Consider the following 15,258-nt stretch of genomic DNA (forward strand, 5'->3'; position numbering starts at 1 on the left):
ATCAAATCATCACTTGTGCAAATAATTCAATCAAGTATAAATAGTGAAACAACTTACCTTCCTTGTTGTTGCTACGCATCCATAGCTCTGATACCATGTTAAGAGAGAGAGAGAGAGTACGAGAGAGATACACAAGACATGCTTCCAAAGAATGATTTATATTGATGTAGAGTTAGTATATATAGGTGAGACCCAAGTCAAGTGAGAGATGATATATATAGTTGTAACAGTCAATGGGGTGGAAAAAATTGTCAATGTTGAGGAGAAGTATACTTGAATACTCTTTAAGACATTATTTGTGCTTTGGGAAACATGATGTAGGAGAATTGAGCTCATTGACACCGCGATTAGATTTGATCAGGTAGTGGGGGCCTTCAATGTTAGTGATGGATCGTGATTGTTGAGTCTACTTGAAAAAAGAAAAAGGAAGTGCACTATGTAGGGGTGTATCTACCTCACTGTGCAGTGTTTCATGGTTTTTGTGCTAGTGAAACTGGGAGTTGGGTCAAAGCACAGGGAAACCTGTAGTGGCGTCGTACTCTTGAGGACCGTGTTTGCGTACAGGGAGGGTGATGTGGGTATCACTTAGGGAGATAGATCTAGCCATAGGCAAGCACAAACTCCCTAGGTGTGTTGTGCTCTCTTGATGTGCCCTAAGTCTGAAGTGGGGGGACAAGAAGGGCTAGGGGGCTAGGCACGGAGCCGGCTCACCAAGACCAAGGCCACTAGACATGCCTAACCTGAGGACCCCTAGGTGCAATGTTTGTGGCACTCTGATATACATGGAAAATCTCATTGTTTCTTTTCTTTTTCTTTGTGGAAGTCTTTGTTTGTTTGCGCTTTCTTTTTTTTTCTTTTTTTGTTTTGGAGATGCATTGGGAGGGGGCACTCTAGACATCATCTTGTTGCTCTATAGTAGTTACATTCTCAGGGGGTCTAAGAGATTTACCCAAGGAATGCATGGCTTAGCATGGAGCCCTTTTCTCTTTTTATTGCACTTTTTGTGGCCACAGAGGGGGCAGTTCCTTCACTCATTCTTTCTTTCGTCGATCTAGTTTAGAGTTACACCCTTCTTCATGGACGAACTCTAATGGCTCTGACCTCAACATTCTCTTTTCCTGGTGTGTCCTCATGGGGCATAGCCATAGCCAGCTGAATAGCCTCACTAGGTTGAGAGGGTACAACTGCCTCTCTTTGTGGAGAGTCTAGTTATTTTGACAATTCTCTTTCGTTTAGCCCCTCATCTGATTGCATTCGCATTTTCTCTTGGTTGGGGGGCATTTTCTCTAGGCTCTTTCCCTTACCCATTGGAATATGCCTTCATTGCTTCTAATCATAGCGGCTGTTGTGTTTAGAGCTGTTTTTTTCTTGCTCTGGGAGTTTGGGTGACTCTAGTGTAGAGCCAGGAGAGGGTTTAGGGTTCCTACTATGTAGGCTTGGATGAAACTAGCTGAAGAAGTCAGGGTTGTATTGATGGGAAGCATAGGGATCTAGGATTGCAGGGTCTTGAGTGAGCAGAAGACATATGTGCTAACATCAAGTACCATGCTCCCTACTCCTAGCCTGCTAGCCACATGTCAATCTTCTTCTAGAAGCAATTTATCAGACAAGGGATGTTTTTGGATAGTGGCAAAAAGCTGGACCTCATGGACCATTGCCAACACTCGTAATGAGGTTGGGGAAATGTAGTGAAATCATGTATTGATGTCCAAAGTGATTTCCTTTGCTTAGCGAGTGTCATCAATCAATGGCCAATTTTGGCTAGCAGAATTTGATTGGAGTACCATTTCTACACAAAGTTTCCTTGTCCTTTCCCTTTCCGTTCGATTGATTTTCAAGCTTTTTCTTGTTTGTCTCACATTGAGCAGTATAGAGTGAGGTATCAAGTGCAATTCTCTAGTTTTGGCCTTTGGGATATCCTTTATGACTTCTTCAGCAACAATTACATAGTGGGAGGAAACATGTTGTTGCTCGTCCCAAGTTAGGGGTTTGGCTATGAGTTTTGTGTGCTCTGGTGTTGGCCTTTCAATGTCCACATGGATGTATGCACGTGTAATGGCTATCAGCTTCTTGTGATCAAGCTTCATTAGGCACTTCATCTCTGACTCATTGGTCATATGTGCCATCTCCTTAGCCAAATCTTTGAGAGGTTTCTCCTTAGGCCTAGGCTTTGGGTGATTTGAAAGTATTGAAGGTGTCAAGGATGTTGCTTGCAACACCTCTTCCATAGGTGAATTTCTAAGGATAGGTTTTGCAAGGGGCATCGTCCATGCCCAAAGGCTATGACTGTTGTGATTCCTGATTGGAAGTATTAATGGCTAGTTTAGTGGATTGGCCACTATTAGTAGACTATGATGTCAAGTCCTTAAGTAGATCAAAAGTGGCTGTGTCTTTTTTTGCCCTTTGCGCATTCACTTGTGTAGATCGAACATCAGTTGAGCTAGACATGATGGATTGAAGAGGCCTATCCTTAGGTTGAGAGCTAAGGGTGGTGTCATGTCCCACTTCTTGGACATTTGGAAGCTTAAATGGAGATAGATATTGGGATTGAGCAATTGCACTTGACGGCTACTATTTTGCTTCTTGTGTTTGTTTAAATAAAGAGAGTGTAGGAGATTTGGGACTCCTACATGGACTTGGCGCTAGTGGCTAGAAGATTTGCTCATGATTGTTAGATGATTCTGCCATTTTCTTTGTTGAGCAATTAGTCTTATCATGGGCAACATTGCGCTTGTGGTGCTCATTATCCTCATGGGAAGTCAAAGGCTCCTTGGGCACTAATGGCTTTTGTGCACACTTTATAGTTACGTCTAATATCCGCTTGTTAAACACGCTAGGTTGAGGGTCTACCCTTCGAATAGTCCTATTTGGTTTCTTGATTTCAATCATGAGGGGATCAGTCACTCAAATGTTTTTGAATCGAGACTTGGTTTTTCATTTATATTTCCTCATGTGCTTCTTCTCTCTTGATACGTCCTGGCCTTCAGTTGTGACAGAGATGGTTTAGCAGGGGGTTTTGGTACCCAAATCCATTAGTTACTTGTGTAATACCCTTGAGCATGTAGCAACGCTTTGGATATCCATCACGGCATTGTGCTAGCTCTCCCCCGATGCCTTCCTCTATAAGGGTTCGGCTTCTTTTGTGGTCTTCTATGATATTTGTAAGTCCAAATCCTATCCTTAGCATTGTCTCTTGACCTTCTTATTTCAAGTATGGCCTTGCTCACTGGTTTTATTTGTTCAATATGTGCTTGTGTCAACACTTTCAAAAGTCCTTGCTCTCACCACTAGGCATTTCTGGCATGTGAGAATGTTCATCGTCTTTCCCTCGAGGTTTGATGAGTTCACCCTTACTAAAGGTTGTCATTATCCTTACACCAAGTACTATCAAGTATATCATGTACTACATAGTTGACCTCACACTTCATTGCCCTTTTGAAGGGTCTTCCTAGGAGGGTTTCCTTTCCATGATGAGCACTATTTGGCGGAACATGGAATAGGCTAGGAAAGCTTCTAGTTTCAATAGTTACAAGGATTTCGCACTTCCCTATAAGTGCTTGTGGGTGTCCCCCGTTGAGCTCTGGTTGGCCTAGTAGGGTCCATGCTTTATAGGTCAAGATATTAAAATCAAACCCTTCATCGATGAGAACATCGACACTATGATCTCTTTTTGTAGTGAGTTTGACCCTAAGGTAAGCAAGCATTACTATGTCTTCATCTTACTGGTCTTGGCTTATAAATTCAAGCCTTCTCATACATGCCCTTGAGTCCCCAAGTGCACCACAAGATGTGGATTCTCCACTGATGTCTTCAGTCGTTTGTGCAGTGCTGATCAAGGTGCATATATCATCAGATTATCCTGTCTAGCCATCCTTGCAATTGTAGCTTGATATTATTGTATTATGCCTTGACTAGATGTAGTCCAAATGCAATACATACATGTTTTTGCTGTGTGGCCTTGTTTGCCTTGTTGGCTAGATTGGCCCATTGCAATTCTAGGGTCTGTGTTTTTCTTTGTTGAGTATGGGCTTTTAGTTGTTGTTTTGTGAGTGAGAATCTATGCTTGTGCAGAGCCATTACTACACTAGGATCTAATTTGGAGGACCTATCACAGTGCACTTTTTCTCTCCAACCTACTTAGGGGAGATGTAGAGAGGGCCTCTATGGGAGTCGGGGGGGGGGGGGAGGGGCAGTCCCCCCTGGTCCGCAAGGCTATTATGCTGTCAAGTGTTTTTTTGAAAACTGAAAAGCCCTAGTCTAATTGTAGTTAGGTTTGATTTTTACCAGCTAGTTATTTGCGTGACAGTTTGTTTTGTTGTTTCGTAATTCGATTTCTTGTGTTTGTCTAGCTTAGGATTTGTTTTTGTCGTTTTGTTTGATTTGTTGAGTGTGAAACTTGATAGCCTTGGTTGAGCTTGGTATGTTTTTGGAAAGGATGAAGATTTTTTTTGCCAATAGCTACTAAACATTGAGGAGCTAGGTATGTATTCTTGTCAAGACCCTTGCACATCACAAGGGATAATGGGTTCACGAGTACTTCACGTTGCACTTGTTGATGCACTGCACTCGGGGGTCGTCTCCTATTCTTATCAAATACTTCCATGCCATGGGTTGGGATTATGCACGCTTTGCACCATCATTGAGCACTAGCACGGCATGAGGTCCGCTGCAGCTATATGCCCTAAATCTTAGATGCACGCGCACATGAGAAAGTGTAACGTGTCCACTAATATTATCCAGGACACTCTTAGCAGTCCATCGGAAAGGATATCTAGAAAACTCCGCCCGGCACTCCCATGGAATGTTACGGGTTTTGCAATCTAGGTCTTCCCGCATCTGCCATGTAGCGGAAGTATCCTGGCCGTTCCCCACTTAGGATCGATTGGAATTAGGGTTTTCCTGATTGATCATTAGCTAACAGCAACTAGCGTCAGACCTGAGAGAACTACTTTACGCAGAAACGCTAGGTCCAAAGCGGATTCACACTGCACTTGGTTCAAGGAGAATGGGAAACGAGAGGGATACAAGGCTCAACCTCTTTGCCATAAGGCATAGTCACATTCCGTTCCCCTAAAATAGTGTAAATCGAGTAAGACGTAACTCTAGGTCATCGTTCTCGTTATTTGTTTTGATGATGATGATCATTCCGCTGTTCTTCAAGATTTTTGAGAAAAGTTCCCGGCTAACCGGGACCACCCAACCGTAGGACGGACCCATGGCCCATCCTCCACACTTTCCTTGGTTTGTTTTAGTTATGTAATTATCTAACACATTAATTTGACATATAACAATTAGCTTCTTTAGTTAATCCCTTTAAGCACTAGTTCCTTCACGGAATCGTATCACGTGACATAGAAAAACAATATCAAGCAAGTTCTTTTAACATTTCATCATTATCTTTGAAATACAAGGAGTTCCGCCAGTAGGCTTGTCCATAATCCGCCCGGAGGCTATCCAGTGATCCTCAGGGATCACTATTCCAAGCTTCCGCCCGTAAACTAGTATGCAGCCCTCAAGATCCAATCCCGAGTCATGTTAGCCTCTTGTGCAGGACCCGGAAGGCGAGGGATTTACGGCCAGAGCCCCCCTGGCACCCAAGCGTCCTCCTGCTCCAAGTAGAACTCAACGGAGAGACCTCTCGTGGCGGGTTCGGTCCACGTTCCCGGCGCGGTCAACAACCACCTTGGTTAGGGTTAGGCAGGTAGTCGAGGGTAATTGAAACTGCCTCTTCCTTCAGGCCTTTAACCTGAAGTATAGGTACTCATTTAATTTGTAATTCATAATTCAAACAAAGCCCTAAAATCTCTAGCAAGCACAAACATTTCCATTAAACAACCCAGTTGTTTGGCAAACTGCTAAGGAAGTGTTCTTTCCTTTTTGAGTGTATCAGCACTCGTTCCCAAGGTGTCTTGTAAATTGGCAAGATCTTTTACATTCCGGTGTAGGGCATACCCAACTTGGTTAACCCTAAAGTGCCTTAGATATGCTAGTTTCCGGTTTACAACTTTCCTTATTTAGAAGGATATCCAAAAATACGTCTTTTTGCAAGATAACTTGCGTAGGGAATTGCCATCCTTGATGAGGGTTTTTACCCTTTCTCCTTGTGAATCAATCACAAGACTAAATGATTTCATACTTGTTGCGCAAGTCCTGCGATGGAATAATCTGTTTAGATTCTTTAAGCTGACGTATGTCACGCCTAGGGTTTTTTCTTTTAAGAACCTTAGGGACAAACCCTAGTTTCTGATCTTTACGAATTTATTGTCCCTACAGTAAGGAAAGTAGTCAAGTGTTTAGGGTATGAATGTTTCTATGTTTAGATTGGTTTAGTTATCTTTCGGAAGGTAATATTAATCATCTTGTCACGGTTTTGCTATCCTTGTGACAATTTACTTTCCAGTCAACACAGCTTAATTTTAACTTCCGTTTTCCTTACAGATGAACTCATGCCAAATAACAACATTTGCCTTGCTAAGATGTGCAATTAGCAAAGATAACTTCCTAGTAATTTGAGCATCGAAAGAAACCTTTCATGAATTTAATCATTTACAACGATTCGTTGAGAAGGGAATAAGACTAATGGTGCAAGATATAATTTCTACACCTTAGGATTTAACTAAAATATACTACTATAGTAAATGGATAATCTTGCTCGTAATTTATAATGCTTGATGCAAATTGAAGAAAGCTAAGTTCTATACATTGTCATTTATAAGCTAAACTCCTTCGTTACAAATAACTCGAACAAATATATCCTATCCTTAACAATTTTTCTTTGCATGATCAACTTAAAACCAAATTAAAACCAAGAAGAAAAACCTGGCTTTGAGGTGAGATATCCACATGGATACCAGGAGATGACCCTCCCGTAGCTACACCTTGGACTTTCTTCGGCAGCATCGTAGTTCGAATGTGAGATAGCCTTTTCCTCTTTCTTCTGGAATTCCACCATCTCTTTGGATCAAAAAAAAGTTTATGGGTGAGTGTGGTGTTGCAACCACGGAACCCTTGGAGGATTTTGACTTAGTGTAGAAGGAATAGAAAGCACTTATTCTCCTTCCTTCCCTTTCTTTTATCTTCTTCCCACTCTTCCTCCTTCACTCCTTCTTTTCACTCCCTCTACTTTCCCTCCCTATCTTTTATCTCATGGCTACTTTTCCCATGATGATGATTTGGATTTTTAGGTTCAGGGGGGGAAAAATAATAAGGGGGATACGGGGGATTAAGAGGAAAGCTTAGGGAGTTGTGGGAAAAAAAATGAAAAGAGTTATGAGGGGGGGTTGAAGAGGGTGAAAAGGGGCTTAAGGGCCCCTTGGAAGCTTCCTCTCCCAAGAAGCTTCCACGCCACGTGGAAGCAGAAGACCATCAACGACTCGGGCAGCAAATTGATAGCTGGGGGGAAACGCGAACTGGAATGTTAGGGCCCGATGGCGTGCGCCAATCCTCCTTCCACAAAGGTGACAACAACCTTCTTCACGATTTATGACCCTCCCTTAGTCGTCACAGCAGTCCACTCCCTCCACCTCCCATCTCTCCTCACGGCAAAGGCCTTCACTCCCACACGCATTCAACAGCATCTCCTGCCGGCCCCCCTTCAGCCCTGCTGCCCCTGGTTTAAATAGGGGAGGGGAGGGGGATCTTCCCTCCCTGCGTGTCATCACGCATGTTCTCCTCCCTCATCCCGAGCTCCACCAAGGAGCTTAATGGCTCCTTCTATTTCCCTCCCCCTCCAGCTCGTCAGTCGGGTGGAGGGATAGGGGGGGAAATTAAAAAATAAAAATTTTCATTTATTCAATTCGTTTTTTTACGTGGAATATTACAAAAAGCGCCTGTCATTGAGTATGCACAATTCTTATACAATATTTGGGATGTTCATCACAAATCTAGGAACCTTTGGTTGAGAGTATAAGGAGGTTGGGTGAGCTAGAGGGTCGTAAAGGATGCTACCAATTGTGAGATGGGTTATTTATATTTGGTCAATATCTTGAGGACCATCATTTTCTAGAGTGATTGTGAGATTTTGGATGGGTGGACCAGAGTATATCATATCTTTTTTATGAGAGTTTAGAGGTGAGGATAAGGATTTAAATAATCAAGGAACTATGTTTGCATTTTGCATGAGGCACAATCACATATAGATAGACTAGGCACAATTTCTTCAATGCATACATTATTTTAGTGTGTAGCATTGATTGATTGGTTGCATATATGGATCCAACATTGCATATTTTTTTCATGAATGATTGGGCATGGAGTTCATTTCAAAAAACCATATACCTACTAGGGGACATTGCATAAAAAACAAGTTCATATCTAAAGAATATTTATTTTGAAGACTCAAGGATCAAAGAAAAAGGTCGTACGTTTTACATTGTCAGTGAGTATTTCTTGAAGAAAAAGAGAACATGTTTGTTGAAAGTGTGTGCAATTACAAGAACAATAGGCCAAGGAAGGAAATAAGTCATCCAAGATAAAAGATGGAGAAAAATGATACAATTTATGAATATCAGTATTTTTATCCATTTTTTAGGGATTTTCGTAATTCTCCCCACGCTAGCTTGTTGATCAGATGCGTTCTGATCATTTTGAGTATCAAAACAACTATATTCGGAGTTCAAATGATGAAGTTATGATCCAAATAAGTTGCAGACAAGCATAGAGAAAAAAAAACGAAAATAATGAAAAGCAGTAGAAAAGCAAAAGCCAAAAGCTGAAAGCAAAAATCTTAATGTGTGTGAGTGTGGATAGAAAACTATATAAGGATATGAGAATAGAGAGTTAAGGGCCTTCCCCCTTGATTTCAATTGTATTTTGTGAGAGAGGAGAGTGGTGGGTCGCATGCTAGAGTGAGCTCTTGTCATGCCAATTTGGAAGTTGGAGCTTTTGGGTGTCAAAGCATCGAGCATCGGCTCAAGGTTGTTAAGGTACGAGAATATATTTCTCTTGGTTTATTTTTGAATTATTGGTATTTCCATTATGTGGTTGTGTGATGCTCTACCCACATACAGGTTTTAAATTTTTTGTGAGCTGTAAGAGGTATTTTTTTTAGTCTTGTTTTGTGGTGTTTTATCAAATATCTGAATTTTTCAAATTGAGTTGTGCATTCGACAAAGTCAATTACCCCAACCGGCACTCCTTAACATCTCGTTATCGGGTTGTGAGTGAGGCTTGCTCTCGATCACCGCTCGCATAACATCTCTTTTTTGGTGGCCCCACTGAGGAGTGCCGAAATTGACATTGTTGTTGTTTTGAATGTGAGTTTGTTTTGATTTCTTGTGATTGTTGAAAATGGCTAATGAATTTCTTGAGTTCCATGGTAATCATATTGAAGATCCCGAAAGATTTTAAGAAAAAATAGAGCTGTGTTGTTTGATAGATAGAGTGACTAATCTTGAGGATAAACTCTAGATTTTTAGATATCAATTGCAGGGAGAAGCACGAAATCGATTGCTTGACTTTGAGAGAAGCTTGAAATTTAGGAGACAAAATTTGGACTATGAGACCATTAAAAATGCTTTTTTATCTAGGTTTAAAAGAAGAGAAAGTCAAAGTGAGATTTGGGCAAAAATAGAAACTTGTGTTCAAAAAGATGATCAGTGTGTTGAGGACTTTGCTAGGGAGTTTGAAAGATTGTGGAATCAAAGGAGTTTAACATTGTTAGAAGGTGAGATAGCCCCAGTTATGTTGAAGATAATGTATTTTGTAAATGGGTTAAAATTAGAAGATTGGAGAGTGAAATTAGAGGTAAAAAACCTTAAGACTTTTGGGGAAGCGGTGAAGATAGCTCAATATCAAAAGAGAAAGACCAAAAGAAAAAAAGAGTTAGGGTTTGATGAACCAAGGGAAAAGTTGGGTTCAAGGCAAGTTGAGAGAAAAGTTTTTAAGGAGCAGAGACTTAGTTATGTCTATCCTGAGAGAGGTACACTATATTCTCTATTTAGGAGAGATGAGTTGACTTGTGAGAAATAAATTGAAGTATGTGAGAAGAAACTCCCTAGGGTGGCTGAGGAGAAAAATACTTGTTTAACTGATTGGAGTGAAGAGTCTAGGAGTGTGAGTTCATATCCATTGACCATGGATGCTTCTAGTCCAGTGATTAGAGATTTAACTAAGGAAGAGGGATCGACTGATGATACTTTGGAGCTTGAGGACTATAGAGATGAGCTAGAGATGGATCTGAGTTGTAAAGAAGAAAATGAGAGACCATATTGTTTTAAGGACCAAGAGTTTTCATATTCTTTGGGAGAGGATGTGAGTCAAGAAAGTTTTGATATTTCTGATGAGGAAAGGTGTGATGAAAGTTTTTATAGTCATGGCAGTGTTGAAGAGAGTAAAGACAATTTAGAGAGTGAGCTTGTTTGCTTTGGTGATAGTATAGATGGATCTGATTGCTTGAAAGATGAAGAGAGAATAGAGGATGATTTTTTAAGTTTTTTAGAAGACCATGAGGGGGAGGGCTTAGAAACTGTAAGTTTTCAAGATGAAGTTATGATAATTGTTTGGTTGATTTTGGCAACAATGTCAAAGAGAAAACTTCATCTGATAGTGTTTTAGTTTCTTTGAGTTCTCCTGAAGGTTTTGATGTTGTTTGTAATGATTCTGATTGGGGTTTTAATGATCCTAAGTGTGACATTGATGAGGATGTGAGAGACAATTTGAGTAAGGCTTTAAAAAGGATTGAGAATTTAAGGGAAGAGCGGTTTAAAATCAAGAAAATAGAGTTGGAAGAGGTTTGTGAGGAGGTAGTTGGGGATTTGGTAGTTGAGGAGTCTTTGGTTGAGGTTATTGACCCGAAGTTGTTGCATTGTGAAGATGTTGTCTGTGATGATGAAGATGTGAAAGTTTCTTTGGTTTCTTGTGAGGTTTCTTAGAAGGATACTATGGAAGGTGTTTACCACTCTTTGTCTGTGAAAGACTCGATGGAGTCTTGTATTGTTGATGAGTTGAGCAATGTGGCTAGGTGTCCTAAGTGACCCCATTTGTGGATGTTTTTGGTTCTTGTGGTGTTATGAGTCTGGAGTTGACTCCTTTTGATGTTGTGTTTGATTTGGATATTGAGTTGGGAGATCCTTACATAGTATCTTTAGGTGAAGTTGTAGATGAATCAGTGAATGAATTTGAGATTGGCAACAAAGAAAGGGTCAAAACTTTATTTAGAGACTCTAAAAATAACATGTTTTTTCCTAGGGTGGATGGGAAGGGTAGGTGGATTGTCATTGTGGGTGATGAGATGTTTTGCTTTGACAATGTGAGTTGTTTTGAGAAATTTGGATTTGAAAATTTTGAGGATTCCAAAGAGAAATTTGTTGATGATTTTTGTGTGCTAGTGCAGAAGTGGTTTGAGAATCGTGTGTCATGGATTTTTTTAATTTATGAATTTGAACAACTCAGAGATAGATCGTTGGATTTGATTTTTGATTGGCTAATAAATGTTGCATCATTTTATGACAGAAACTACTGCACATGAATGTTTTCAGATTAGGGGGAGGGCTAAATATGTCAAGTGTTTTTTGACCCTGAAAATATCAAGGTCATAGTCGCTATGAGTCCACCACGCACTCCGAAAGAGGTACATAGCTTTCTGTCATCGATAGGGTACTATCGGAGGTTTATAAATGCCTTTGCAAAAAGGACATTGCCATTAACGAATTTATTATCCTTTAGCTGTCTATTTGTTTGGAGCAACCCTTGTAAGGTAGCTTTCGAGGATGTGAAATAGGAGCTAGTAAAAGCACCAGTTTTAAAAGCACCTATATGAGGCGAAGTATTTTACATATTTTTAGCAGCCACCATGCATAGTATTAGCTGTTGTTTAGCCCAAATGTGGGAGGAAAAAAGGTATCATTCAATAGCTTTTGCTAGTCGGAAATTGGGCATTTCAAAAATTAACTACACCTACATGGAGAAGTTGTGCCTTGCGATGGTCTTTGCGACTATGAAATTCAGGCACTGCATCCTTTATGAGAAGGTAGTATTCTATACGAAGGCAGAAGGGCTTAGATTGCTTATGAACAAGCTGCAACCGCCTGATTGTTTGGCAAAGTGGTTAATCACTTTGCAGGAGTTCGATTATAAGATTAAGAGTAAGCCACCGAGGTTGCAGGGTATCGTGGATTGCCTTGTGGATTTGGGGAGCCGAAAGTGATGGGAGGCATATTTCACGGTGGATTCCATGCCACGGTGGATTCCGTGAGGTTTTACGGTGGATTCCGTCAACTTTGATGACCGGGGCTCATACACAAAGTGGATTCTTTGTGCGAGAAGTTGATGGGGACGCTTGTCCTTTTCAGGCGTTTCATTAATTGAGTGTGTACATGGGTGATTCCATAGCAGGTAATTCCACAAAATGCATATTAAATTAATAAACATTTATGAGTTTAGAGTACATTGTCGAAGGGTTTCGAAAGCAATGTCGCGACTTCAGAAGTCCTTGATAAGTTTCAAGATAGAATATCAGTTCTAAAATAAGAGATATTGGTGATAAAATATGGATCAATGGATCATCTTGTGTTAGATCTTTTCTATTCAAAGCTGTGCATAGTTGAGAAGTACAAGGTTTCTGAATCTGAAAATCACAGCAGCAGAGATTATTTACAAACAATTTGCCAAAGATTTTGCAATTCATGGCCACACTCAGGAAAGCCTAAGCTTACAAGTTGTAAATGGACACCTTCCCATTCTCAGCAAGAATTAGATCTTTGTATACAAGGTTTCTGAAGGTTGGCTTATTGAAAAGTGCAGTTGTCAATATCATAAGTGTTTAGAACCAGCCAGGGTCTGGTCTAAACTCTATGTCACTATGTTACTTAATCTGAATTCACTGTTCATCCTGTATACATTCAGCATATCCAGGTAGATAAGTGATATTTGTGTAAGGAAAGGCTATCCAAGGGAGCTTGCAATACTTGTATTTGTCCGAAGTATATTCAGCACCGGAAGGAAAGGCAGGCTAATGTACCCTGTTCTGCAATTTTTCCTTTCAGACAGAATTCAGTTTCTGTTGGCATGCTTCAAGCTCATGCTCCAAAGTTGTTGACAGTCTTCTTTTGCTTGCTTTAATTGAAGTTGAAGATCTCTATTCATCTCTCCAAAACTCCACAAATGCTTTGAATCATGTAAGAGAATACCAAAGGATTCCAGTCTCACACATAAAAGATGATATAATTATTGTTGACGCCACAGCGGCAGACTAGATCACTTCCTGGAGGAGCAGCCATGAACTTCCAGATGTATACTTGGGTGAACATGTATGCTTGTTATTAAGAAAACTTCCCACGAGGCTGCAACTATTGATATTGTTTGTCTTTTCTCTGAGCTAACTCACTGCCTCCTCTTTATCAATCTATTCCAAAGTTGCAACTAGTCGACGACTTTCTCCCACTCTTTGCTGTAACACATAACGATGCTGTGGCACTCTTCGTTGTAGTTGTCAATGCCCATGGACAGCACCTGGCCTCCCACCAACAGACGCTCTCCATGTAGTGAGGATCCATGGTCTTGTAATCATCCTTGAAATCGATCCAGCCAAGCGATTCCTCCCAATGCTCTTCTGTATGTTCCCAGATGGGCCTTCCTGTCCACTATCTTCCGCTTTTCTTCTGGGTATCGACCGTTCTCCTCAGTTGATCTCTTCCCCCCCAGAACTACAGCCTTCTTTTCTTACGTTTAGCATTTGATCCCCTCCTCTAGAATATCCACACTCTTTTTCTAGCATGGCGAAGGCTTTTCCCCTGTTTCCGTTTTCTACTTTTTCTTCCCCCTTCTGACTAATAAAGCGGCTGGCTTTTCTCCCCACCAAAAAAAAGTGACCTCGCCCAGATTCCTTGACGCTCGTTCACTGCTGTTGGCTGTTTTTTTTTTTTGAACGGAAAAATGCATTCAGAGGTTGCCACCAACAGGCAAGAATAATCGCTGATAAGCCAAATTTCACATGCCAAGAATGAAGATGGAAATCACGAAGCTCAGCTACAGTGAATAGCACACCTAGCAGCATCACTGACCCTTTCATCTCCATCTCTAGACGAATCTAGTATTTCAAGAGCCTCTTGGAACTTGGCCAGAGCTCCATCAGCTAAGGTCATTTTCCTTTCATGGCTTGGTATAGGTAGACTCTTCCTCAAAGGCAATGCATCTTGAGCATTGAGAGAGAACTGTGGTATCCGGTCCAGTCTAGAAGCATTGACAGAAACATCTGGTGACTGCAATAACACGGGTTTCTCCTTAAAGCCATGCTTTCTTGGTGGGGATGCTAATCTTTCAGCCATTGGGTGATGCATGTCAAAAACTGTTGTTGCAACTCTATCTGGTATTGCTGCTATTCGACTCTGCACCGATGCTTTTGTAGTTTGAGAGGGATTGTCCCGAATGGAATCCCGACCTTTAGGAGTTGTGTGGCTTGGGCTGCCAGCAGCTAGAAACAAATTAGTCATGCAGACATATGCTGCAGCACATTTATCATCCATCTGTAACACATGCTCAAAGGCCCATTTCACAAGCTCCACATTTACCCATTTTCGACAAGCACCCAACAGGGCCAAATCAGAGTCTGGAACATTCTGAATGACACTTATTGCCTTGTCAAAGTGACTTGCACGACTGAAAAGATCAACCAGGTAACTATGATGTTCTGAACTCGGAATGATACAGTAGACAGTGCGCATAACATCATAATATATTTGCCCCTCCTCCACTAGACTTGCATGACTGCAAGTAGTAAGCAAAATACTGAAGGTGACACCATCTCGATCAATACATTCTCCTCTCATTTTGTTGAATAAGTTGAAAACCCTTTCAGCCTTACCAAGCCGAGTATATCCTACCATGAATGCAGCCCAAGAGATAGTATCATGTAATGGAAGCCCATCAAACGTTTCTTGCGCTTTGGCAAGTGCACCACACTTGGCATACATGTCCACCAATGCAGTGCCTAGCATAATATCATGATTCTCTAATAACCCCACCCTGTAGACCTCAACGACGTCGAACAAGTTCCAAAACAGTGTGAACCTTTGGTGCCCTTCTCTTAATTTCCATTGCAATGATACCGAAAAGAAGTATTTGTACGGCTGAGCTAGTGGCATACCAAAAAGATCCACTTATTCCATATGTAAAAGTCTCATTCACTGACTGTAATATAGTTGAAACCCATGTCCAATGGCTGACAACATCTGGACAGACACCCTCTAATTACATGTGATGATAAGAAGCAAGTGCCTTGACAAATGGTCCATGTTCAGCATAACCTTTTTGGTGGATTCC

The 15,258-nt window shown here is 41.0% G+C and overlaps 1 protein-coding gene across 1 annotated transcript; it reads right to left on the reverse strand.

The window, feature by feature from the left end:
- Positions 1 to 13,961: 13,961 nt before the first annotated feature.
- LOC148008884 (pentatricopeptide repeat-containing protein At2g27610-like) lies at positions 13,962 to 14,909 on the reverse strand. Its single transcript, XM_087673955.1, has one exon. The coding sequence runs from the start codon at positions 14,907 to 14,909 to the stop codon at positions 13,962 to 13,964; it is 948 nt and encodes a 315-aa protein (XP_087530081.1).
- Between the last annotated feature and the right edge of the window lie 349 nt (positions 14,910 to 15,258).

This window comes from Lygodium microphyllum, unplaced genomic scaffold, assembly GCF_053477565.2.
Source record: "Lygodium microphyllum isolate KBCC unplaced genomic scaffold, Lygodium_microphyllum_v1.1.10 scaffold_52, whole genome shotgun sequence".
NCBI lineage: Eukaryota > Viridiplantae > Streptophyta > Polypodiopsida > Schizaeales > Lygodiaceae > Lygodium > Lygodium microphyllum.

What these genes read in the sequence shown, in the direction of transcription:
- LOC148008884 (XM_087673955.1), bottom strand. Translation starts at nt 14,909, where the DNA reads ATGTATGCCAAGTGTGGTGCACTTGCCAAAGCGCAAGAAACGTTTGAT.